The 26,586-nt window shown below is 42.9% G+C and overlaps 2 protein-coding genes across 2 annotated transcripts; both read left to right on the forward strand.

Annotated features, from left to right (window-relative positions):
- The first annotated feature begins 6,884 nt into the window (after positions 1 to 6,884).
- LOC138602638 (immunoglobulin lambda-1 light chain-like) lies at positions 6,885 to 12,873 on the forward strand. The gene is made up of 4 exons (XM_069674143.1): positions 6,885 to 6,924; positions 7,017 to 7,338; positions 11,520 to 11,557; positions 12,346 to 12,873. The coding sequence occupies exons 1-4, from the start codon at positions 6,885 to 6,887 to the stop codon at positions 12,669 to 12,671; spliced, it is 726 nt and encodes a 241-aa protein (XP_069530244.1). The 3' UTR covers positions 12,672 to 12,873.
- Positions 12,874 to 15,120: 2,247 nt separating this feature from the next.
- LOC138602662 (immunoglobulin lambda-1 light chain-like) lies at positions 15,121 to 24,840 on the forward strand. The gene is made up of 4 exons (XM_069674177.1): positions 15,121 to 15,160; positions 15,251 to 15,566; positions 23,481 to 23,524; positions 24,313 to 24,840. The coding sequence occupies exons 1-4, from the start codon at positions 15,121 to 15,123 to the stop codon at positions 24,636 to 24,638; spliced, it is 726 nt and encodes a 241-aa protein (XP_069530278.1). The 3' UTR covers positions 24,639 to 24,840.
- The last annotated feature ends 1,746 nt before the right edge of the window (positions 24,841 to 26,586 follow it).

A 26,586-nucleotide genomic window follows, 5' to 3' on the forward strand; every position in this document is an offset into this window, starting at 1 on the left:
CACCTCTGTCAATGAGTACGTATCACAGTGATTTACACCGTCACAAAAACCTCCTCACTAAACACTTCTGCTTTTTGACCTGCTGATGCTCACTGACAGCGATATGAAGCCACCAGCCAATGTTTTCTGTTTCTCACCACTTGTACTTGTGGAAGAGTTTGCAGCTGTTTCTGATTTAATTCATATAACATTTTAAATCTTCTGGAGCACAAAGTCATGATTGTATTCTAGTTACATTTTTGTCTCTTTCATGAACAGGTCCAAAGATCATCCAGCAACCAAAAGTTACAAACATCAGAAGTCATTTAATTTTTTCCAAACAAAGCAAAATGAAAACACAACATTGACCTGACAACATGCTACATTTACTGTGTGATTATTGATTTGTTTCCAATCAATCAAACACAGGAGTCTTTATTAACATGCAGCTGCTACTTCAGTTACAGCAAATCATCAGAAATGGTGATAAAACTGACAAGAGACAGAAACAGTTCCATCAACTCTGCAGCCTGCTGATTATAGACAACTGTTTACACAAACATCCATAAACATGTGGAAGAGACATGAGCCTGAAAACAGATGCAGTCATGTTTCATTATATGATCATATCTACTTGATTTGTTCCTGACACAATAACCGGATTAAAACTGAAGAGTCAGTGAATGAAGTTTCAAATATTGATATAAAGGACATCTGCAGGATTCCAGTGACAAAGGTGGTTTCTCTAATGTTGTCAGGCTGCATGTAAAATACAAGTGAAAGAGAAAAGGAATGTGACAACACAACTTTATTTAAATAATGATGTCAGCAAACTTCCAAAGTAGTTTGAAATGATCCAGATTTCTCCTGTGAAACTCACAAACATGCTGTAGTTGATTAATGAATGAAAACAGTGCTGAGTGTGTAAACTCCTCCTCCTCCTCTGCTCCTCTCCTCAGTGTCTTTATAAGCTTCAGTCTCTCTTCTCCTCACACTCCAACCCTGCTCACCTCTCAGCTGGACAGTAAGGGACGTTTACAGCACACACTGCCAACATGCTGGGGACCCTCTGCACTCTCATCACTGCTCTAACATGTAAGGAGGCTGACTTACTGCAGCTTTCACCTCATGTTGGATTCATCAGTCTGTGTGTTTCTCTTGACTCCATGTCATCTTGTTGTTTCCAGGTGTGAGTGCTGTGACGCTGGTGACACAGAAGCCTCCTGTTGTGACGCTGAGGAGAGGAGAGACAGCCACCATGGACTGTAACCTGGGGACTGTTACTCTCAGCCCAGCTCGCTGGTACAAACAGGTTCCAGGAGGAGATCTTCAGTTTGTACTGGTTTACTATAGTGGCTGGTATTCTGTAACTTATGGCTCTGGTTTCTCCTCCGCGAAACACACATGTTATTATTTAAAGGACTCCGAATACAATTTGATCATATACAATGTGGAGGAGGGAGACTCAGCAGTCTATTACTGTAGCACATGGGACGGCTCTGCTAAGCAGGAGGTATCACAGTGATTTACACCGTGACAAAAACCTCCTCACTAAACACTTCTGCTTTTTGAGTCTCTGACACATTTCTTTAAAGAGTGAAGCAGCATAAATCTCTTTAACATCATCCTGTGCATCAAAATCCCTACAAATGAACCAGAACACACATACAAAAGACGTGGACTCGGTGACAGCACTTGATTATTGTTAATACAATATTTTTTGGGAATTGGACTTTGAGTTCCCACAGACGTGGCCTATGTGGATGCGCCAACATCGATGCACACTTAACCCATATTGGAGCTGTTTAGATTAGACTAACATGTGGCCACGAGATAATAAAGTTGTGGCTAGTGTTATCTCGGGCCCTGACTTGAAAATAGTGAAAGTTCAAAAATTGTAGATTTTCAAATCAAGGATTTCTTTAAAATGTTAGTTTTACCTACAGAAAATTGACAAGAATAGGGAGAAAAAGGTGCAAATCAGCTGTTAAAAATAGATAAAAAATATAAATAAAGGCAGTTAAACATAAATGAAACATTATTTTTTTATTTTATTTGTTATATGAAACATTGCACAATCAAATCTTTTGTTTTTACCAGTTACACATCACTATAATTAACCGGAAGTTTTACAGCGTAGAGCAGTGAAAAAAAAAGTCCGCGATACAGAACGGGAGTTCTCCTCAGTCGCCACATCGTTCCAACGTTGAGCTGCATCAAGCAAAAACAAACGCTGATTTATCTTGTGAAGTTAGAAATTGTTGGTAAAAGAGTTTCCTGCAGAAGCCATGTGACCACTAGAAGTACCAGTCACATCTTAATTAGTTGCACGCAGCACATGGTAAGCTAGCTTTTCGGTTTATTTTGCTAGTTTAGTTTAGTGGTCTGTTAGCAACATAGTTATGTCTATGTTAATTGTAGCATTTTACTGCGTTTTCCGACTGTGTACTATCTAAAGGTAGACAGGGCCGATGTAATGCTTAAGATGTAACCATTTATGGTGAAATTAATCATTTTACTAAAATAGTAAAATAAAAACTTCTACTCTTACTAGAGGTGATTTTTTAAGTTATTCAGCAATAAATTCTGTTAAAAAAATGTAACTACAGAAATAAGATCAATTGGCAAAATGAATTGTTGAGTGAGAGAGTAAGGTTTGTAGGTATTATTATGTTGTATTTGTAAGATTTATGTTTATTACTGACTTGAATATTGGTTAAACTCCAACAGTTTCATTGTCATTTAATTTCTAATATTAACTTCACTTATTACTTTATTAGAACAAAATATTCCGTTAAAAAATATTTACAATGTTATGATCAGGTATGATGTTGTGCAACAGAAGAGAAACACAAGAGACATATGATGGAAATATAAGATGAGGAAAAACAGACTATAAGCTTATTTTTTAATGCAGGTCAGGTCTTTCTGTTGAGTGAAAGGATCAAGAGGAGAAGATTCAATGATTCCAGTCGATGGCGAGCCACCTAGTTGATTTCTAGAACCCACATCCACGTATCCAGTGAAACTGTCAGCTGAACTATCTGCATGTGGTAGGATTGTGCCTGTTGCCTGGGTTGGTACCAGCTTCAACTCTAAACTATAGAGTGTACCAAGACCAAACTCTGACTAAACTTTGACCAAACCCACTCTGACTAAACTCTGACTCTTTGGACCCATCTTCCTCTATGGTCTGTAGATGAGCCCCAAATGAGGACAAGTGATAGTGATTACTGACCACTAGGGTTGGGCATCGAGAACTAAAATAGAACCAGTTCCAAAATTCGGAATCATTGAGAAATTGAAATTTTGACTCTGCTTATTGATTCCTAAAGAAATTTCACTCAGGCAGAGCCGCATAAATCACGACCACACGCGCGTAAATACAGACAGATCGTGTTTGTCTTTATTCAGTAAGGAGTCTGCATCTAAGTTTTTATACTGGAAGATCCCGAACCGATGAGAGGGAGAGACGGTGGCGGAACTGTAATCATGCAGCGCAGTGAGGACACAGATCTGTGTGTGTCTCTCATGCTCTGTACCTGGCTCAGTAATGTTGGGATCTGTCCCGTATTCGGTGCTCAACTGAATAAAGGATAATCTACATCTGCACGCTGTGAATGAGATGAGCTGGAGGTGATCCACGGGTAATTATCAGAGTGATAATGCTGCGCGGGGAGGAGACAGATATGACACAGATCAGTGTGTTTCTCACTTTGTACCTGAAACCACTCTGTGTGTATTTCCACGCACAGTTATTATAAAGTATGAACTCCGTCACAGAATGCTGTTATATGTCCATATGCTGTATACTTCATAGCCTATATTTCACTGATAAACAGAGCTGCAGAGGAGCATCAGGCTTCATGATCACATCATCACTTCAGTCTGTACTCACACGCTCCCTCCCTCTGAGCGCCTGCGCAGCAGCTCCCCCCCTCTCTGTGCTGCGAGTCTGCATCACACTTTTTTGTATTATAGTGTGATGTGTTTTAAAATCGTTTTACGATGCATAATGGATTTGACAAACAGGAATTTCATTTCAGAATCATGGTGTGTCAACAACAGTCTTGAAAAAATTATATTTAGTTAAAAATGCAGGATGTGAACCTGGGTTGCCAGGTCCGCCGTTTCCCTGCGGAATTGGGCTTCTTTTGAAGTGCAGACCCTGTGCGAGACCCTTTAAAGGCACGAGGCCCTGCGCGTGTTTTTCTTTGAAAAAAGCATGTGCAGGTTTTGACCCTGCCCTTCAAAGAATCGGGAATCGTTAAGAACCAGAATCGATAAGCAGAATCGGAATCGGATTCAAATTTGTTAAAATCCAGACGATACCCAACCCTACTTATAAACAATAAGATTAATATATATAAATAGTTTGAATGAAATTATTCAGTGACACCAGATGAAACCACACACAGTGCTGAGTGTGTAAACTCCTCCTCCTCCTCTGCTCCTCTCCTCAGTGTCTTTATAAGCTTCAGTCTCTCTTCTCCTCACACTCCAACCCTGCTCACCTCTCAGCTGGACAGTAAGGGACGTTTACAGCACACACTGCCAACATGCTGGGGACCCTCTGCACTCTCATCACTGCTCTAACATGTAAGGAGGCTGACTTACTGCAGCTTTCACCTCATGTTGGATTCATCAGTCTGTGTGTTTCTCTTGACTCCATGTCATCTTGTTGTTTCCAGGTGTGAGTGCTGTGACGCTGGTGACACAGAAGCCTCCTGTTGTGGCGCTGAGGAGAGGAGAGACAGCCACCATGGACTGTAACCTGGGGACTGTTACTGATAGTGCTGCTCGCTGGTACAAACAGGTTCCAGGAGAAGCTCCCAAATTTATGTTGTTTTTTTATCATCCCAATAGCGCTCCAACCTATGGCTCTGGTTTCTCTTCACCAAAATTCAACTCCAATCACCAGTCAAAATCAGATTATCGTTTGATCATCAACAATGTAGAGGAGGGAGACTCAGCAGTCTATTACTGTGCCACCATGGACTGTAACCTGGGGACTGTTATTAATTATTCTGCTCTCTGGTACAAACAGGTTCAAGGAGGAGTTCCTCAGCATGTTTTAAGGTTTCGTCAGACCTGGAGCGCTCCAAGCTATGGCTCTGGTTTCTCTTCTCCAAAGTTCACATCAACAGATCAGTCACAAACAGATTATCGTTTGATCATCAGCACTGTGGAGGAGGGAGACTCAGCAGTCTATTACTGTGCCACATGGGACACCTCTGCTAACAAGTGGGTATCACAGTGATTTACACCGTGACAAAAACCTCCTCACTAAACACTTCTGCTTTTGGACCTGCTGATGCTCAGTGACTTGGAGCCATCAGCCAGTGTTTTCTGTTCTGAACGATCAAAGTTGTAGTTGGGTATTACACAGTATTCAAACAAACAAAGTCAGGTCCTGATCTATTAAACAGTTGAAGAAATCATTGTTCAAAATATTATATAATTTATCTTTCTTCTCATCCTGAAATATTCAAATCATAGAAGGTTTGAAACAGCCTCTTGTTTGTGGATCTAAATAAGATGAATAAATAGTTTGGAGAGAGTTCCTGTGTTGTACATGTTGAGATGATTGTTAAACTAAGCTACACTTAAAGTTAACTGTCATTCAGGTGCATTATTCCTCCACAGTTCATCAGGCAGAAACAAGTGCTGCTAAGACACAAACATGAATCTACATTAAAATGTTTTCATGTTGCTTGTTTTCTCTAACTTTTGTACCACCCCTCAGATTATTAACACTGCTTCACAGAACATCAGCAGGTCACAGATGTGCTCCACTGCTCACCTGCTCTCTCCCAGTAATTTTCCACTCAGCCCACCTCTGCTCCTCTCTGCCTGCCTGCCACGCCCACCTCGTCAGTGCACTCAGCTCACCTGGGCACACAGTTGCTCCTCGTCAGTAATAAGGCCAGTATGTTAGCCTCTCCTGCTAACACGCTCGTTGTCAGATTGTTCTTTGCCACCTCATGCAAGCACTCATTTTTAGACTGGTTCCCTGTTGCAGACCCTGCCTGCCTCTAACCTGCCTGTTCTCAATCCCAGAAATGGCCTCAGCCTTCTGTCCCTGACTACGCGTTCTTCTTAACATGCCTGGTGTCTGTCTGCCTCTCCCCTTGGCTGTTTGGTGTTCCCCAGAGACTATACTACTGTGGGAGTTTTACTGTCTACCTACATGTGTTTGACTGTGTCTCTGAGACTCACTGTGTCACCACACTTGTCACTGTGTGTGCCTCCTGTGTGCTTTGCTGCTGGCTCCAAGAATCTCCGCCTGGCCCCAACTCACCTTCTGCCTGCTGCCTACTGCTTTGTTGGCTTATACTGAGTGCTGACCTGGTACTGAACCAGCTGCTCCCTCGTCCACGTCTCCTGCCTGCTACTCCACGTTACTGCTGTCCTTTATAAACTGTTGTGTCAGTGTGTGTTTGTCACCACCTCACAGCACTGGCCTGTCTGCGGCTTCTGCTTATCCAGCCTGAGCCCCCGGCCCAGTCCCAGGACTCTTTCGGCTCTTAGTCAGAAGATATTCTGAACTGTGTTTTCACCTGCCTGTTCTCCCTGTAACTGCTGAATCTAAGTAAAGATTATTACAAATAATGCCTGCTCTCTAGTGTGCTGCATTTGTGTCCAAACTCGCCTCGTAACACAGCAGGCCTACAAAGACGAGAAAAAACCACTTACTCTCACAAACAGACTTCAGACAGGATGTGAACACATAAATCCGGTCAGTTATTAATGAATGAAAACAGTGCTGAGTGTGTAAACTCCTCCTCCTCCTCTGCTCCTCTCCTCAGTGTCTTTATAAGCTTCAGTCTCTCTTCTCCTCACACTCCAACCCTGCTCACCTCTCAGCTGGACAGTAAGGGACGTTTACAGCACACACTGCCAACATGCTGGGGACCCTCTGCACTCTCATCACTGCTCTAACATGTAAGGAGGCTGACTTACTGCAGCTTTCACCTCATGTTGGATTCATCAGTCTGTGTGTTTCTCTTGACTCCATGTCATCTTGTTGTTTCCAGGTGTGAGTGCTGTGACGCTGGTGACACAGAAGCCTCCTGTTGTGGCGCTGAGGAGAGGAGAGACAGCCACCATGGACTGTAACCTGGGGACTGTTACTGGTAGTGGTGTTCGCTGGTACAAACAGATTCCAGGAGGAGTTCCTAAATTTATCTTGTATTTTTTACACTCCAATAGTGCTCCAACCTATGGCTCTGGTTTCTCTTCTCCAAAGTTCACATCCACTCATCAGTCAAAATCAGATTATCGTTTGACCATCAGCACTGTGGAGGAGGGAGACTCAGCAGTCTATTACTGTAAAACATGGGACAGCTCTGTCAATGAGTACGTATCACAGTGATTTACACCGTGACAAAAACCTCCTCACTAACACTTCTGCTTTTTGAGTCTCTGACACATCTACTAAAGCTCTCTGTCACTCCACCAAACAAGACTTTATAATGAATACCAACCAGTGTCCTCACTCTGTTTTTAAAAGAACAATTCTTATATAAACCTATTTAATAATCTCTCTCATCACTGAACATGAAGAAATAACTTATTTCAATGTTTGTTTTCAAGGTTTAAGTTTGTTTTTTAATACAATACACAGCTCAGTGCATGAATACATAGTTTGTAGAGAATTCTTCTGTTCCTGTACATGTTATGATGATTGTTAAACTAAGCTGCTCTTAAAGTAAACTGTAATTCAGGTGCATTATTCCTCCACAGTTCATCAGGCAGAATCAAGTTGCTTCAAATTCTAGTGCCTTGTACCATTCTAGTAAGGGAAATGTAAAGGATTAATTGTGTGGGTTAATGCAAAAGAGACAGCGCCTACAGAACAATATTACAATAACTTATCTACAAAGTTAGAGAGTAGTGGTGGCAGTTACATTGACAGTATTGACAGTGATAAAGTAGTCTAAACTTATATTGCAGGAGAACATGAGTTTAAAGATAGCACATGATATAAACCATGACTGTACATCATAGAGAAGAAAAGTTATATTGCTGTGTGTTAGAGTGCAGAGAAACCTTAAACATGCAGGAAGGTAGCCCTCCAGGAGCAGGGTTGCCCACCCCTGATGTAAAGTCACTATAGTGTGTCCCGTTCCTCCTTTTTATACCTTTTGGATTCAGTTCAGTCTGTGAGGGTTTCATGCTCAGGCTTTAGGGTGGAGATGGGATTGGGCCTCTTTCTCTGCAGGTGCTCGTTAAGCTAATTGGTCACACCTGGTTGTAGCTAGTAAGCAAGGTAGCTGCTGCTGTTTGCAGTGAATGCGTCATTTTAAAACATTGTCTTTACACTTGTTGCCTGCCTCCTCTTTCCAAAGCATTCAGTTCTCCTGTTTGAGAATATTACCTGAAGCAGGGTCCCTGTATGTCTGTGTGGAACCACAACATGAAGTAATAAAGCACGACCCGGTTGATGTTGTAATGCAGTGGAGCTCTGGAGTCACAAAAAGTTGCTTCAGCAGTTTGGTAGTATCACAGTAATTTTCCACTCACCTCTCCTCAGCTGCTCCGTGCCTGCCGGCCACTCTCACCTCATCAGCTAACTCTGCTCACCTGCGCACACACAGCTGATTCTAATCTCCAATCAAGCCGGTATTTAAGCCTCTCCTGCTCACTCGCTCATTGCCAGATTGTTCTTTGCCTTCCAAGCAAGACTTTCCGGCGTCTCACTCAGACCGATGCCCCGTTGACGACCCTGGTTGCATCTGACTTTCCAGCTTTGTCGTGAACCTAGAAATCACTTCAGCCTTCTGCCCCTGACCACGATTTCTGCCTCAGCGTACCTGTCTCTGTCTGCCTTTCTCCTTGGCTCCTTGACGTTCCCTTGCTTAGACGCTGCGGTGAGTTTCCCTGCTTATCTGGAGATAACTGGCTCAGAGATTGGCACCGTGTTGTCCCACTCATCTGCTGGTTTCCCGAATCTCCACCTGGTGTCAACTTATCTCCCGCCTGCTCCCTACTGATTCGTCCACTTCGCTGAGTGCTATCCTGGGTCTGGACCTGCTCCTTCTTCAGCCACTTCTCCGGCCTGCAGCTTCATGGTACTGTTCCCTCCCATGAACTGTTGTGTGATTTGGGTCAATACACAACCCGTTGCAGGTAATCCAGCCTTGCTGACCGTCTTCACCTGTGCTGCAGAGGCTTCAGTCCTTGTAAATGGTGAATGGACTGTACTTATATAGAGCCTTTCTAGTCTTGGGATAACACTACGTCACTTCCACCCATTCACCCACACTTAGTGGAATCTAATAGCTAAGCACACATTCATACACCAGGTTATGCATCGGGAACAATTTGGGGTTGAGTTTCCCATAGTTGGGGATTGAACCACCAACCTTGCAATTGACCCTTTGCTAAGCCCCTCCCTTGAATGACCACTGTCCAGACCTACGTTAGCAACCGTAACTAAGCGTGGGAGGCCTGTCAAGCTTTCAGAACAAGGAGAAATGCCAAAACGTTGTGCATAAGGAATCTGCCAGTCCGACAGCAGATATCCTCAAAGATTAGAGGAGGGTGTCATATTTTTAGCGAGATGTCAGACATGGATTACAAATTGTGGCAGACAGTCAACTGGTCTCTGCTTGTGATCCTGTCTGGCCTTCGCTTCCACCACCGATGATATCAGCCTTTATTTAACCAGCCCTTGGTTTGTGCCATTGTTGTGGCAAACTTGTGCAGGATTCTGTTGGGCTTTCCCGTTGTGCCTTTAGGAGATCCAGTGTTTGGATCAAGCCCACGACATACGAGCAACATCCTGACACGCTTTCAACAAAATGAAAATGTGTGATTTAGTTTTGTTAGCAATGGGCTAAAACATGTTAGATAATGAAAGTTATAGAGAGTCATAACTAAACATTAGCTTAAAGTAAAACAATATATTGACTTACCCCGCTGTGCACGAACACTGTTGTTCCTGTATATGATTGTCTTTAACATGAATTGCCAAGACGTGTGGTTCCTGACGCTTTCATTAGGACCTTTTGCCTCGACTTTTATGTCCTCTTCATTCTCAACACTCAGCTGACAAATGATATTCTGGATGCAGCTTTCAAATGCGTAGTGTCGTCCTTTCTGTCCACTTCTCTCTGATATTTGGGAACTATTTTTCCAGAAACTTGCTATTATTTCCCTTTGGAACATCTCTCACTGTTATAGTTGAAACACCATGGTAGCCTGTGCCAAAGCTTGACAGGCGTAGCAACAGTAACCGAGGGGGGCGGAAGTTAGCGAAGGGTCACTTGGAGGGCAATCACTCTGAGACACAACCGCTCCATTTGAATTGGCAGTTCAAAGAGAGAAACTGTGGAACTGACACGCTCTGCCTTTATAACACTGTAACCCCGGCCACTATGACCACAGTTCTGACCTATTGGAGATTATTCAATGTCATACAAGAGTTAGTTCCTACCAAGAAATTTGATTGGACAAGAGCAATGCTGATACAGAGAATAACAGGACTTCAACTTTAAACTATATGTAACAGCCTGCTTCAGGTTTTCTGAATACTGTTAGTTACTGTCACATAATCAACATCAGAACATACAGTCTTTGTCTACATTGATCGAGCTGGTTGAAGGAGCTGCTCTGTGGTGTGTAAATGTACACGAAGAAGCAGGAACTCCTCCTCCTCCTCTGCTCCTCTCCTCAGTGTCTTTATAAGCTTCAGTCTCTCTTCTCCTCACACTCCAACCCTGCTCACCTCTCAGCTGGACAGTAAGGGACGTTTACAGCACACACTGCCAACATGCTGGGGACCCTCTGCACTCTCATCACTGCTCTAACATGTAAGAGATTCTTCTCAGTCCTTTCACAGCCCATCATTTCACACACAAACCTTTCACTCATGTATGTTTCTGTGTGTGTTACAGATGTTGACGCAGTGAAAGTGCTGACCCAGACGCCTGCTGTCCACACAGTTTCTACAGGACAAGAGGTTGTTCTCAAATGCAACATTGAGAGAGATGATAACTATTATGTTGAATGGTACAAACAGGTTCCTGGTGAAGCTCCTCAGTATGTTCTGAAATTTCACCACTCTAAGAGTTCACCCGACTTTGGATCAGGATTCTCCTCAGACAGATTCAACTCTAAATCCTCATCAAACATAGATTACCAGTTCATCATAAAGCGAGCAGAGGCAGGAGACTCTGCTCAGTATTTCTGTATAACAACGGATAAATCTGCTGATGAACTTGTATCACAGTGATTCACACCATGACAAAAACCTCCTCAATGAGAGACTCACTACGGCATCTCTGAAATCTGAGCAAATGAAGCCAAGATAACCAGAATAACTTGAACAGAACAAGAAAGGAAAGTGAACAAACTCCTGCAAAGAGACAAAAGTGTTTGAGAAAAGTCCAGCAGTGTTTAGTAATCTAAGCAGACTGATGACAGAATGAGATGTTGACAGTGAAAGTTGCTGTCAACAGGATGTTTCAGTTCCACTCCCCTCATTAGTGAGAGTCAGGAGGTTTTTGTACAGCCATGTGTACAAACTGAATCACTGTGGTATTCGGACAAGGCACCAAGCTGATTGTGACAAGTAAGTACTTTTAAACTGCTCATAAAACAAGATGGATTTTCTCTTTCGGATTCAAATTGATATAAAATAATCAATTGTAATGTTACTTATTGTGGACAATATTTAACAAGTGTTTGAGTGAATAATAGATCTAATGTTTGACATGTTCTTTGACATCGGGCTGTCTTTGAATGCAAAAGAAAGCTTTCCAAATGATCACTATGTTTGAAATATTTTCTGCAAATGCTCTAAAATAGTTTCATCGTGTCGGAATTTCTAACAGTGAAGCAAAATATACCAGATTGTGATTATTGATTCATAAATCTTTGGCAGGTTTGATCGTTTCAAAACGTTGTGTTCAATAATTTGTAACAAATGTTTTACATTGTGACATGAACACCAAATGATAATGCTTGTAAAGTTTATTGATGAATAAGTTCTAAGTTAGTTCTGAATTGAGCGAATGTCATCCTCGCTTTTTGTATCATTTTGCTCTTTGAATGTTGGAATCAAAAAACAGATGACGACTGATGAATTGTGATTTTAAGATTGTTATATGAGATTAAAAACATTGAGAGAGAAACAGAGGGAGACTTTATGAACGTGTTTCAAACATTCAAACTATACTGATTGTTAAATGACGGAATATTTTCACTGATGATTTTGTTGTTTTTGCTGATATAAAATGTTTGAATGGAGCCTGTTTGTTATATTTGAAACACAACTAAGTAGTCTCTCTGTGACTGTCATACTTTGTGTTAATGACGTCATTTCTAGTTATTTGATGGATGTGCTTTGTGTATTTTCAGGCTCCAGCCTCCCTCCTCCCGTCCTCACAGTCTTCCCTCCGTCCAGTGCTGAGCTCCGGTCCGACAAAGCCTCTCTGCTCTGTCTGTCCAGTCAGTCTGTGCCTTTTGCAGAAGTGAGCTGGTTGGCTGCTGGGAGTCCAGTGAGCAGTGGGATCTCTACCAGCACGGCTGTTCAGCAACCGGACCAGACGTTCCACATCAGCAGCTATCTGTCCATCCAGACGTCCGACTGGAACATGGACAAGGTTTACACATGTAAAGTGTCTTTGGGCTCCCAGACTTCAGAGAAAAACATGGACAAGTCCCACTGCACTGAAGAAGAGTAGAGGAGCAGAATGAGCCTTTCTGATCTGCTTCTTTACTGTTTGTGCTGTTTGCTCATTACAAGGTTCACATGTTAGAAAAGATGTGTCTGCATGCTTGTAATACATGTTGTGACAGTTAGGTGGAGGTGTTGTATCAGCTTTGCAACTGCTGCTTTTCTCAACAATCATTCAATAAAACACAAAAAACTCTGTGAACCAAAAAGTCTTTGTGTTTATTTGTTCTACTGACAGCATCATTTATAATGATATTTTGACTTCAATCATTTTTACAAGCGCTGATTTTTCTTCTAATGTTCATTTCAGTGGTTATTACAGCAAAGCAGACACATAGATAACAGACAGATTTCTGTTTGATCTTCACTTAAATATGAATATTTCAATTCAAATAGCAACATTTTTATTAGGAGTTGATTTGAGGAAACAACAGATGTATTAATGTTACTTGGTTTTATCAGTAGTCATGACGACAGAGAAGTCAGATACATTATGAACCGACTGAAACTGAGTTTTCATCCTCCATCAGTGAAGCATCACCTCTCTGCTCCTCCCTCTCCTCCTTCACAGGATGCACCTGCAGGCCTCCTCTCCTTATTGATAGCTGCATGCAAATGAAGAGGTCAAAGGTCGTCTCTCTGTGACATCATCAACATTTGGTGAAATACAGAAAGTTTTCTTCTTATTTGTATGAATTATATTCATGTGTGCAGAGCAGGAGCTATAATCCTGCATTAGATGTCTCTCTTTAAAACAGCAGAAATATAAAAATAGGACAGAAAAGTTTCTTCCCTTTACAGAATATTTGAGAGCAACAAATGTGACAAACCTGCAGATTGAATCAAAGCTCCTCCTCCTGTCACTCACTCTCAGTTTCACTGTTGTATTAAATTGCTCCTCCAGCACCTCCTCTCCTCATCCTCCAAAGCCTCTAATCTGTCAGCAGTGAGCTCACTTTCCAAGTTACAAGGCCATTGTCAGCACACACTGCCAACATGCTGGGGACCCTCTGCACTCTCATCACTGCTCTAACATGTAAGGAGGCTGACTTACTGCAGCTTTCACCTCATGTTGGATTCATCAGTCTGTGTGTTTCTCTTGACTCCATGTCATCTTGTTGTTTCCAGGTGTGAGTGCTGTGACGCTGGTGACACAGAAGCCTCCTGTTGTGGCGCTGAGGAGAGGAGAGACAGCCACCATGGACTGCTCTGCCATAAGTGGACCTCGCTGGTATAAACAGGTTCCAGGAGGAGTTCCTCAGTTTGTACTGAATTATTTTCACAGCTTTAGCTCTCCAACCTATGGCTCTGGTTTCTCTTCTCCAAAGTTCACATCCACTCATCAGTCACAAACAGATTATCGTTTGATCATCAGCACTGTGGAGGAGGAAGACTCAGCAGTCTATTACTGTGCCACATGGGACAGCTCTGCTAAGGAGTGGGTATCACAGTGATTTACACCGTGACAAAAACCTCCTCACTAAACACTTCTGCTTTTTGACCTGCTGATGCACATTGACAGCGATTTGAAGCCACCAGCCAATGTTTTCTGTTTCTCACCACTTGTACTTGTGGAAGAGTTTGCAGCTGTTTCTGATTTAATTCATATAATATTTTAAATCTTCTGGAGCACAAAGTCATGATTGTATTCTAGTTACATTTTGTCTCTTTCATGAACAGGTCCAAAGATCATCCAGCAACCAAAAGTTACAAACATCAAAAGTGATTTAATTTTTTCCAAACAAAGCAAAATGAAAACACAACATTGACCTGACAACATGCTACATTTACTGTGTGATTATTGATTTGTTTCCAATCAATCAAACACAGGAGTCTTCATTAACATGCAGCTGCTACTTCAGTTACAGCAAATCATCAGAAATGCTGATAAAACTGACAAGAGACAGAAACAGTTCCATCAACTCTGCAGCCTGCTGATTATAGACAACCGTTTACACAAACATCCATAAACATGTGGAAGAGACATGAACCTGAAAACAGATGCAGTCATGTTTCATTATATGATCATATCTACTTGATTTGTTCCTGACACAATAACCGGATTAAAACTGAAGAGTCAGTGAATGAAGTTTCAAATATTGATATAAAGGACATCTGCAGGATTCCAGTGACAAAGGTGGTTTCTCTAATGTTGTCAGGCTGCATGTAAAATACAAGTGAAAGAGAAAAGGAATGTGACAACACAACTTTATTTAAATAATGATGTCAGCAAACTTCCAAAGTAGTTTGAAATGATCCAGATTTATCCTGTGAAACTCACAAACATGATGTAGTTGATTAATGAATGAAAACAGTGCTGAGTGTGTAAACTCCTCCTCCTCCTCTGCTCCTCTCCTCAGTGTCTTTATAAGCTTCAGTCTCTCTTCTCCTCACACTCCAACCCTGCTCACCTCTCAGCTGGACAGTAAGGGACGTTTACAGCACACACTGCCAACATGCTGGGGACCCTCTGCACTCTCATCACTGCTCTAACATGTAAGGAGGCTGACTTACTGCAGCTTTCACCTCATGTTGGATTCATCAGTCTGTGTTTCTCTTGACTCCATGTCATCTTGTTGTTTCCAGGTGTGAGTGCTGTGACGCTGGTGACACAGAAGCCTCCTGTTGTGACGCTGAGGAGAGGAGAGACAGCCACCATGGACTGTAACCTGGGGACTGTTACTGATCGGAGTGCTCGCTGGTACAAACAGATTCCAGGAGGAGTTCCTAAATTTATCATGTATTCTTATCATGGCTGGAGCTCTCCAACCTATGGCTCTGGTTTCTCTTCTCCAAAGTTCACATCCACTCATCAGTCAAAATCAGATTATCGTTTGATCATCAGCACTGTGGAGGAGGGAGACTCAGCAGTCTATTACTGTGAAACATGGGACAGCTCTGCTTCCGCAGCTGTATCACAGTGATTTACACCGTGACAAAAACCTCCTCACTAAACACTTCTGCTTTTTGAGTCTCTGACACATCTGCTAAAGCTGTAGTAGACTGTATAATGAATACCAACCAGTGTCCTCAATCTGTTGTTAAAAGACCAATTTCTTATATAAACTTAATTAATAATCTCTCTCATCACTGAACATGAAGAAATAACTTATTTCAATGTTTGTTTTCAAGGTTTAAGTTTGTTTTTTAATACAATACACAGCTCAGTGCATGAATACATAGTTTGTAGAGAATTCCTCTGTTCCTGTACATGTTGTGATGATTGTTAAACTAAGCTGCTCTTAAAGTAAACTGTAATTCAGGTGCATTATTCCTCCACAGTTCATCAGGCAGAATCAAGTTGCTTCAAATTCTAGTGCCTGATTGCTACTAAATTACACTTAATAATAAATAAAAGTAACACAAAAATATATATCAATAATAATTGCCTATATCAATCAATCAATCAATTTATTATTTAAAGTGCAAAATCACCATGGTACATGGTCTCAATACACTTTACAATAAAATCAAGTACAATAATAACAAACAATAAAACAATATTAAAACACCACAGGAATATGATAAAACAGTTAAGAATTAGTTTAAACCAAAATATTGAGTAAAGAGGTATGTTTTAAGACGGGACTTAAAAGTTGCAGTGGATGTAGCTTCTTTGATACCTAGTGGGAGGCCATTCCATAGAAAAGGAGCACGGTAGGAAAAGGCCCTGCCACCAGCTGACTTTTTATTGATTGGTGGGATGACAAGGAGGTTCGAACTAAGAGAACGAAGAGGACGTGACGGAATGTAGGGAGAAAGTAGTTCAGTTAAATAAGATGGTGCAAGTCCATTTAATGCCTTATAAGTTAAGAGAAGAACTTTAAAATCGGCTCTAGCCTGAATGGGCAGCCAATGTAATGATGCCAGGACAGGAGTTATGTGACAGAACCTACTTGTTTTTGTTAAAAGTCTGGCGGCTGAATTTTGCACAAGCTGAAGGCTCCTAGTAGTACAGATGGGGAGGCCAGAAAAAAGGACATTACAGTAATCTAAACGGGAAGACACAAGGGCATGGAGAACCACCTCGGCGCTACACCGGGACAGAGCAGGGCAGATTTTAGCAATGTTACGCAGGTGAAAGAAAGCCGTCCTGGTAATTTCCTTGATGTGAGTCTGGAAAGTCAGGGTTGGATCAAAAATAACACCTAGGTTTCTAATGTGCGTGCTTTCAGAGATTGAACAACCATCAATATTAAGACAAAGACTCTCAGAGAAGTACTTGTAGTTATTAGGCTTAATCACCAGCAAATCAGTCTTTGCAGTATTAAGCATGAGAAAGTTTTGACTCATCCAGATCTTGATTCGGCTTACACATGTTTCCAGATTTTGTATTTGAGAGGGGTCATTAGGCTGTAGTGGGATGTATAGCTGTGTGTCATCAGCATAGAAATGGAACTGTATACCATATTCGGCAATTATCCTACCCAGAGGGAGCATGTAAATACAAAACAGCAGAGGCCCCAGGACAGACCCCTGGGGCACACCAGCGGTAACCGTAGAGCATTCTGACAAAGAGTTATTGAAACTAACACATTGGGTTCTACTAGATAAGTAGGACTGGAACCATGAGAGCGCCAGCCCGTGAATACCAACGTAATGCTCCAGTCGGTGTAGAAGCACACAATGATCTACGGTATCGAAGGCCGAACTTAAGTCAAGAATTAAAAGTAAGGAGGCTGATCCAGAGTCAGCAGTGACAAGTAGGTCATTAACTACTCTAGTTAGGGCAGTCTCAGTAGAGTGGCAGGAGCGGAAACCAGACTGAAAATTGTCAAAGAGATTATTGGCAGAAAGGTGGACAGTCAGTTGATCAGCAACAATTCTCTCAAGTATTTTAGATAAGAAAGGGAGAGTGGAGACAGGTCGATAATTGGCAAGAACCAGTGGATCGCTATTGGGTTTCTTGAGGAGTGGTTTAATGATAGCAGATTTATAGGTTAAGGGGACACACCCCTCAGAGAGGGAAGTGTTCAAGATGGCACGTATGGGGGCATTCAGAATAGGAAAGAGTTCCTTAAGGAGGTCAGAAGGGATGGGATCTAATGAACACGTTGTTGGCTTTGAGGCGGCAACCATTGAGGCCAAGGCCTCAGCAGAAATGGGTTTGAACTGAGAGAGTGAACTTGTGGACCAGGACACAGAGCACTGGCTGGACATGGTGCTAGAGAGCTGCTGGCTAATGATATTGTTCCTTATTTGGGAGATTTTATCAGTGAAAAACTCTAGAAAATCATTAGCTGTGAAAGAAGAGCTCAGAACCGGTGAAGAGTGTGTAAGCCTGGCCACAGTATTAAACAGGACCCGATGATTGTTCTTATTGGTTTCGAACAAATTGGAGAAATAAGAAGATCTGGCAGCAGAAAGTGCATGTTTATAATGTTTAAAGCTAAGAGTCCAGGCGAAGCGTGAGGACTCTGATTTACAGGTGCGCCATCTGTCTTCAAGTTTACGACAAGCCCGTGCTGAGTGTGTAAACTCCTCCTCCTCCTCTGCTCCTCTCCTCAGTGTCTTTATAAGCTTCAGTCTCTCTTCTCCTCACACTCCAACCCTGCTCACCTCTCAGCTGGACAGTAAGGGACGTTTACAGCACACACTGCCAACATGCTGGGGACCCTCTGCACTCTCATCACTGCTCTAACATGTAAGGAGGCTGACTTACTGCAGCTTTCACCTCATGTTGGATTCATCAGTCTGTGTGTTTCTCTTGACTCCATGTCATCTTGTTGTTTCCAGGTGTGAGTGCTGTGACGCTGGTGACACAGAAGCCTCCTGTTGTGACGCTGAGGAGAGGAGAGACAGCCACCATGGACTGTAACCTGGGGACTGTTACCAATTGGGCTGCGAGCTGGTACAAACAGATTCCAGGAGGAGTTCCTAAATTTATCTTGTATCTTCACCACTCCAGTAGCGCTCCAAGCTATGGCTCTGGTTTCTCTTCTCCAAAGTTCACATCCACTCATCAGTCACAGTCAGATTACCGTTTGATCATCAGCACTGTGGAGGAGGGAGACTCAGCAGTCTATTACTGTAGCACATGGGACAGCTCTGCTTCTGCAGCTGTATCACAGTGATTTACACCGTGACAAAAACCTCCTCACTAAACACTTCTGCTTTTTGAGTCTCTGACACATTTCATCAAAGAGTGAAGCAGTTTTTCTCTTTAACATCATCCTGTGCATCAACATAAACCTACAAATCAACCAGAACATATTGACCCAGCCTTCTGATATCAATGTGCTTTGTTACATAGATTTTCAAAGCACACACATACAAAACACTCAGCATCCTAATGCATAATTCTGTATTGATCCCCAGAGGAAAAAATCAGGTGTTGCAGCAGCACAAATACAAAATAGCAAGTTAGTAAATACAATATAAAAATAAGAACAGCTAAAGGGGGATCAAACCCCCGACCTTTTGATTGAAAGACAACCAACTCTACCACTGAGCCACAGCCACCCCACCGATAAAATAAATAACAGATATAAAACTGATGACAACTTAAAGTGACAGTTATGAGATAAAGTGACACGTACGGGTAATAGCAGCAATATTTTAGCTGAATAAGATGACACACTATGATATGAGATACAAGTTATCGTACAACAATAATACGTGACTGTCACACGACCAAGTATTGTGTGGGAGTACAGCTCCAAGATAAGGAGGGTATTGCCTTGGCTGACAGGAGGATGGACTATTGGGATGCTGATGCACTTCACTGATCTCGCTCTAGCCAACAGCTGGCTATTCTATCGCCAAGACAACAGAGAGGGTGGTACATCAAGAAAAGAAAGGGCGTCGGGGAGTTCCTTGAGGAGGAAAATTGTTAAAGTTACACCATACCTGATGTAATGACAGCCTACCTGACTGACTGACTGACACTACACCTGACTGACTGACTGACACTACACCTGACTGTCCCCGATTGAGTGACATGAATACAACATGAATACAAATGTAAATGTTGTCAGAAAAGTATTATTGCACATAATGAACACAATATAGCCAGATATAGAAAAGTAATATTGCACATGGTGAACATAATATAACCTCATATTGAAAATGTTATTGCACATGTTATCAGAAGGTACACATGGCGATAAAAGTCCCTTCATGCTCAATTTTTCCTCCTGCTGAACGGGAGGGAGTTATACAGTCTGATGGCCACAGGTAGAAAAGACTTACTGTGGTGCTCTGTGGTCTCAGTCTACTGCTGAAGGTGTTTTAGTAGGACTCCCGTGTGGTGTGCAGGGGGCAAGCGGTGTTGTCCAAGAGTTTCCTCAGCTCTTCTTAGACACTTCCACGAGAGACTCTGGTTCCACTCCCTGGATAGACCGAGCCTTCCTGAAGAGCTTACTGGGTCTGTTAACGTCCTGTATCTTCAGCCTGCTGCCTCAGAACACTACAGCGTAAAAGAGGATGCTGGCTACCACTGAGTGACAGAACATCTGCAGCATGGCTTTGTAGATGTTGTAAGATCTGAGTCTCCTGAGAAAATACAGGCGACTCTGACCTTTCTCGTAAGCTGCATTCAGTTTTTTGTCTATGGACGCCCGGGTACTTGTACTCATGCACAATGTCCACCTCTGCTCTGTTGATGGTGACAGGATTTGGACTGGTCCTTCGTCTCCTAAAGTCCACCACCTACTCCCTTGTCTTTGTCACTATGAGTTGTAGGTGGTTAAGTCCACACCACTCCATGAACCTGTCCGCCACACTCCTGTACTCGGCCTCCTGATCCCTGCTGATACGGCCCACAATGGCAGAGTCATTTGAAAACTTGCAGGCGACAGGACTGTGACTGGAATCTGAAGTCGGAGATGGCAAGTGTGAAGAGGAGGGGAGACCGGACCGTCCAGTGTGGTGCCCCTGTGCTACTCACAATGGTGTCCAAGATGTTGTTCCCTAGCCTCACATATTGTGGGGAGCCTTGGAGGTAGATTGTGACCCAGGCCAGAAGTGGAGCATCCGCCAGCATGTCCAGTAGCTTATTCCTGAGCGGGAAAGATCGTATGGTGTTAAAAGAACTGGAAAAGTGCTGCCTGCCTCCTCCAGGTGAGAATAAACCCTGCAGCAGAAAGATGATGACATCCTCCACTCCAATATGGGGCTGGTATGCAAACTGAAGGGGGTCCAATGATGGCTCAACGACTGTACGGAGGTGCTTTAGGGCGATCCTCTCCAGTGACTTCATGGCGTGTAAAGTCAAAGCAACTGGTCTGTTTTCACTGTGGGTGTTTGGGTGTTTTTTCTTTGGCACAGGAACCAGGCACGATGTTTTCCACCGATCAGGGACAATCATCATGCTCAGGCTCAGGCTGAACATGTGCCGAAAGATTCCACACAGCTCAGTAACACATCCTTTTAGCACTCTGGGGCTGAGGCTGCCTGGGCCCGCTGCCTTTCCTGGGCGAAGGCGGCTGAACTCTCTTCTTACATCTTCAGCCGTGATTGTTATTGTAGAGGCTTGGGGGTTGTTAGAGACCCCCATTGGGAAAGTGGGGGCAACAGGGCTGAGATGACTGGACAGGAGCCAGAGGAGTCATTGAGGAGAGATGGTGGGGCAGTCGTACAGAGGGAGTGGAGGCGATGGAAGGGAAGATGAGGGGAGAAGTGTTGTGAGGTGGGTAGGCGATCAGAGTACAGGGTGGGAAATGGACATAGAGCTATGAGGTGAGTGTGCAGGGGGAGGGGAGTCCTGAGAGGAGCTGGAGGGAGGGTGGGCTGAGACCACATCATCAAACAGGTTAAAGAACAAGTTGAGCTTATTGGCCTCATGCTGATCAACTTCAACCCCATTCTGTCTTCTTACTGTGACCAGTGATGGTTCTCCTCCCACTCCACACCTCCCTCATGTTGTTCTCTTGGAGTTTGCTCTCAGGCTTCCTCCTGTGGCTCTCCATACCCTCTGCGATCTTCTCCCTCAGTTCAGACTGCACCTTCTTCATCTCCTCCTTGTTTCCTCTCCTGAATGCAGCCTACTAATCCCAAAGAGGTTGGAGAAGTTAAAAAGTGGACAGCATTAAGTACAGGTGTGAACACTCGCAGGACGGATTGAAGACGCATTCAGATCCGATCACTCAGGCCACATACGGAGGCAGTCTGGGATACACGTCTGACAGTGTGTACGCACATGTGTCCTGGGCCACATTAAGCACCACCCACTCTCTCCGTCTCCACGGCAACAATCACGTGGATAGAGGAGACCACTTGCCTCTCTTTCCTGTCTAAACATTTCACTGCTGTGTCTGCTGAAAATCTTTTTAAAATGTATTTCTCGTGTCACTCCAGCACGTGTAAACGTAGATTTACAGTGTGCTCGGAGATACAGACAGATCGTGTCTGTGTTTATTTAGTAAGGAGACTGCATTTAAGTTTTTAATACGGGACAATCCCGAACCGACAAGGTGGAGGAGCATCAGGCTTCATGATCGAACCGACGAGGGGGAGGAGCATCAGGCTTCATGATCCAACCGACGAGGGGGAGGAGCATCAGGCTTCATGATCCAACCGACGAGGGGGAGGAGCATCAGGCTTCATGATCCAACCGACGAGGGGGAGGAGCATCAGGCTTCATGATAGAACCGACGAGGGGGAGGAGCATCAGGCTTCATGATAGAACCGACGAGGGGGAGGAGCATCAGGCTTCATGATCGAACCGACGAGGGGGAGGAGCATCAGGCTTCATGATCGAACCGACGAGGGGGAGGAGCATCAGGCTTCATGATCCAACCGACGAGGCGGAGGAGCATCAGGCTTCATGATCGATCCGACGAGGGGGAGGAGCATCAGGCTTCATGATCCAACCGACGAGGGGGAGGAGCATCAGGCTTCATGATAGAACCGACGAGGGGGAGGAGCATCAGGCTTCATGATCGATCCGACGAGGGGGAGGAGCATCAGGCTTCATGATCCAACCGACGAGGGGGAGGAGCATCAGGCTTCATGATAGAACCGACGAGGGGGAGGAGCATCAGGCTTCATGATAGAACCGACGAGGGGGAGGAGCATTAGGCTTCATGATCGATCCGATGAGGGGGAGGAGCATCAGGCTTCATGATCCAACCAACGAGGGGGAGGAGCATCAGGCTTCATGATCAAACAAAGTTTCATATCACTTCAGTCCGTACTCACCCGCTCCCTCCCTCTGAGCGCCTGCACAGCAGCTCTCCCCCTCTCTGTGCTGCGAGTCTGCATCACAGTTTTTTGTATCATTTGATGTTTTTAAAGTCTTATTAAGGTGAATGAGGCTCCGTGTTCATTTGCATACAGAGCGGGAAAGTGAGATCCGATCACAAGTGCTCACTGAAGATGCATTTGGAGACGCATTGAAATGTCAAGTGTGAACGCTAGTGCTAAGAGCTGACCCGGCCTGTTTAACAGCTCATAACACATATTTAACAGTGTTTAATCCGTTTGATAAAACCGTCATTTATTATTCAAAGTTTAATCTAAAAGGCAACTGTGTCTCAGGCCACCACCTCTGATTAGTAATGGTTAATCAACTTTAACAAAGATGGCCTCCTTTAGACTTCTATCAAACCAACAGTCTTCTCTGGCCGGGTTCAAATCTGAGCAAATGAAGCCAAGATAACCAGAATAACTTGAACAGAACAAGAAAGGAAAGTGAACAAACTCCTGCAAAGAGACAAAAGTGTTTGAGAAAAGTCCAGCAGTGTTTAGTAATCTAAGCAGACTGATGACAGAATGAGATGTTGACAGTGAAAGTTGCTGTCAACAGGATGTTTCAGTTCCACTCCCCTCATTAGTGAGAGTCAGGAGGTTTTTGTACAGCCATGTGTACAAACTGAATCACTGTGGTATTCGGACAAGGCACCAAGCTGATTGTGACAAGTAAGTACTTTTAAACTGCTCATAAAACAAGATGGATTTTCTCTTTCGGATTCAAATTGATATAAAATAATCAATTGTAATGTTACTTATTGTGGACAATATTTAACAAGTGTTTGAGTGAATAATAGATCTAATGTTTGACATGTTCTTTGACATCAGGCTGTCTTTGAATGCAAAAGAAAGCTTTCCAAATGATCACTATGTTTGAAATATTTTCTGCAAATGCTCTAAAATAGTTTCATCGTGTCGGAATTTCTAACAGTGAAGCAAAATATACCAGATTGTGATTATTGATTCATAAATCTTTGGCAGGTTTGATCGTTTCAAAACGTTGTGTTCAATCATTTGTAACAAATGTTTTACATTGTGACATGAACACCAAATGATAATGCTTGTAAAGTTTATTGATGAATAAGTTCTAAGTTAGTTCTGAATTGAGCGAATGTCATCCTCGCTTTTTGTATCATTTTGCTCTTTGAATGTTGGAATCAAAAAACAGATGACGACTGATGAATTGTGATTTTAAGATTGTTATATGAGATTAAAAACATTGAGAGAGAAACAGAGGGAGACTTTATGAACGTGTTTCAAACATTCAAACTATACTGATTGTTAAATGACGGAATATTTTCACTGATGATTTTGTTGTTTTTGCTGATATAAAATGTTTGAATGGAGCCTGTTTGTTTTATTTGAAACACAACTAAGTAGTCTCTCTGTGACTGTCATACTTTGTGTTAATGACGTCATTTCTAGTTATTTGATGGATGTGCTTTGTGTATTTTCAGGCTCCAGCCTCCCTCCTCCCGTCCTCACAGTCTTCCCTCCGTCCAGTGCTGAGCTCCGGTCCGACAAAGCCTCTCTGCTCTGTCTGTCCAGTCAGTCTGTGCCTTTTGCAGAAGTGAGCTGGTTGGCTGCTGGGAGTCCAGTGAGCAGTGGGATCTCTACCAGCACGGCTGTTCAGCAACCGGACCAGACGTTCCACATCAGCAGCTATCTGTCCATCCAGACGTCCGACTGGAACATGGACAAGGTTTACACATGTAAAGTGTCTTTGGGCTCCCAGACTTCAGAGAAAAACATGGACAAGTCCCACTGCACTGAAGAAGAGTAGAGGAGCAGAATGAGCCTTTCTAATCTGCTTCTTTACTGTTTGTGCTGTTTGCTCATTACAAGGTTCACATGTTAGAAAAGATGTGTCTGCATGCTTGTAATACATGTTGTGACAGTTAGGTGGAGGTGTTGTATCAGCTTTGCAACTGCTGCTTTTCTCAACAATCATTCAATAAAACACAAAAAACTCTGTGAACCAAAAAGTCTTTGTGTTTATTTGTTCTACTGACAGCATCATTTATAATGATATTTTGACTTCAATCATTTTTACAAGCGCTGATTTTTCTTCTAATGTTCATTTCAGTGGTTATTACAGCAAAGCAGACACATAGATAACAGACAGATTTCTGTTTGATCTTCACTTAAATATGAATATTTCAATTCAAATAGCAACATTTTTATTAGGAGTTGATTTGAGGAAACAACAGATGTATTAATGTTACTTGGTTTTATCAGTAGTCATGACGACAGAGAAGTCAGATAAATTATGAAGCGACTGAAACTGAGTTTTCATCCTCCATCAGTGAAGCATCACCTCTCTGCTCCTCCCTCTCCTCCTTCACAGGATGCACCTGCGGCCTCCTCTCCTTATTTATAGCTGCATGCAAATGAAGAGGTCAAAGGTCGGCTCTCTGTGACATCATCAACATTTGGTGAATCACAGAAAGTTTTCTTCTTATTTGTATGAATTATATTCATGTGTGCAGAGCAGGAGCTATAATCCTGTATTAGATGTCTCTCTTTAAAACAGCAGAAATATAAAAATAGGACAGAAAAGTTTCTTCGCTTTACAGAATATTCGAGAGCAACAAATGTGACAGACCTGCAGATTGAATCAAAGCTCCTCCTCCTGTCACTCACTCTCAGTTTCACTGTTGTATTAAATTGCTCCTCCAGCACCTCCTCTCCTCATCCTCCAAAGCCTCTAATCTGTCAGCAGTGAGCTCACTTTCCAAGTTACAAGGCCATTCTCAGCACACACTGCCAACATGCTGGGGACCCTCTGCACTCTCATCACTGCTCTAACATGTAAGGAGGCTGACTTACTGCAGCTTTCGCCTCATGTTGGATTCATCAGTCTGTGTGTTTCTCTTGACTCCATGTCATCTTGTTGTTTCCAGGTGTGAGTGCTGTGACGCTGGTGACACAGAAGCCTCCTGTTGTGACGCTGAGGAGAGGAGAGACAGCCACCATGGACTGTAACCTGGGGACTGTTACTGATGCTTCTGCTCGCTGGTACAAACAGATTCCAGGAGGAGTTCCTCAGCATGTTTTGAGGTTTTATCATAGCAGTAGCGCTCCAACCTATGGCTCTGGTTTTTCTTCTCCAAAGTTCACGTCCACTCATCAGTCACAATCAGATTATCGTTTGATCATCAGCACTGTGGAGGAGGGAGACTCAGCAGTCTATTTCTGTAACACATGGGACAGCTCTGCTAAGCAGCATGTATCACAGTGATTTACACCGTGACAAAAACCTCCTCACTAAACACTTCTGCTTTTTGAGTCACACATCTACTAAAGCTCTCTGTAACTACACTACATCAGACTTTACAATAGTGGTCAACCAGTGTCCTCAATCTTTTCTTGAAAGGCTTATTTCATTAAAAACATACTCAGTGCAAAAAAAACAAACTATTGATAAAAGAATAATTTTGTTATTTACACTTAGAAAATAATTCACGAAGAACAAGAATATAATTACATCAAAATGTGAGGAAGGGGCTTGTGGAGTGGCATTCACCAGGCAGAGTATAAAAATGCAATGCATAATTTAAACACAATATTATGCTTCTAACAATATTAAGACATAAAAAAAAGACAGATCAGCACAGCTGTTGGCAGCAAGGTGTCCCTAAATACCCATTGACTGCAGAAGTGTATTGAATCATCGTCGTGAGTCGCATCCAAACACAACAACAAGCCTCTTTCAAAGGACGTACACGAGC

This window comes from Semicossyphus pulcher, unplaced genomic scaffold, assembly GCF_022749685.1.
Source record: "Semicossyphus pulcher isolate SPU_LCO1_2020_fin unplaced genomic scaffold, fSemPul1.0.p SCAF_23, whole genome shotgun sequence".
Classification (NCBI taxonomy): domain Eukaryota; kingdom Metazoa; phylum Chordata; class Actinopteri; order Labriformes; family Labridae; genus Semicossyphus; species Semicossyphus pulcher.

Coding starts and splice junctions, on each gene's coding strand:
- LOC138602638 (XM_069674143.1), top strand. CDS start 6,885: ATGCTGGGGACCCTCTGCACTCTCATCACTGCTCTAACAT. Junction 6,925..7,016: donor TCTCATCACTGCTCTAACAT/GTAAGGAGGCTG, acceptor TGTTGTTTCCAG/GTGTGAGTGCTGTGACGCTG. Junction 7,339..11,519: donor TGGGACAGCTCTGTCAATGA/GTACGTATCACA, acceptor AAACTGAATCAC/TGTGGTATTCGGACAAGGCA.
- LOC138602662 (XM_069674177.1), top strand. CDS start 15,121: ATGCTGGGGACCCTCTGCACTCTCATCACTGCTCTAACAT. Junction 15,567..23,480: donor GAAACATGGGACAGCTCTGC/TTCCGCAGCTGT, acceptor GTGTACAAACTG/AATCACTGTGGTATTCGGAC. Junction 23,525..24,312: donor CACCAAGCTGATTGTGACAA/GTAAGTACTTTT, acceptor GTGTATTTTCAG/GCTCCAGCCTCCCTCCTCCC.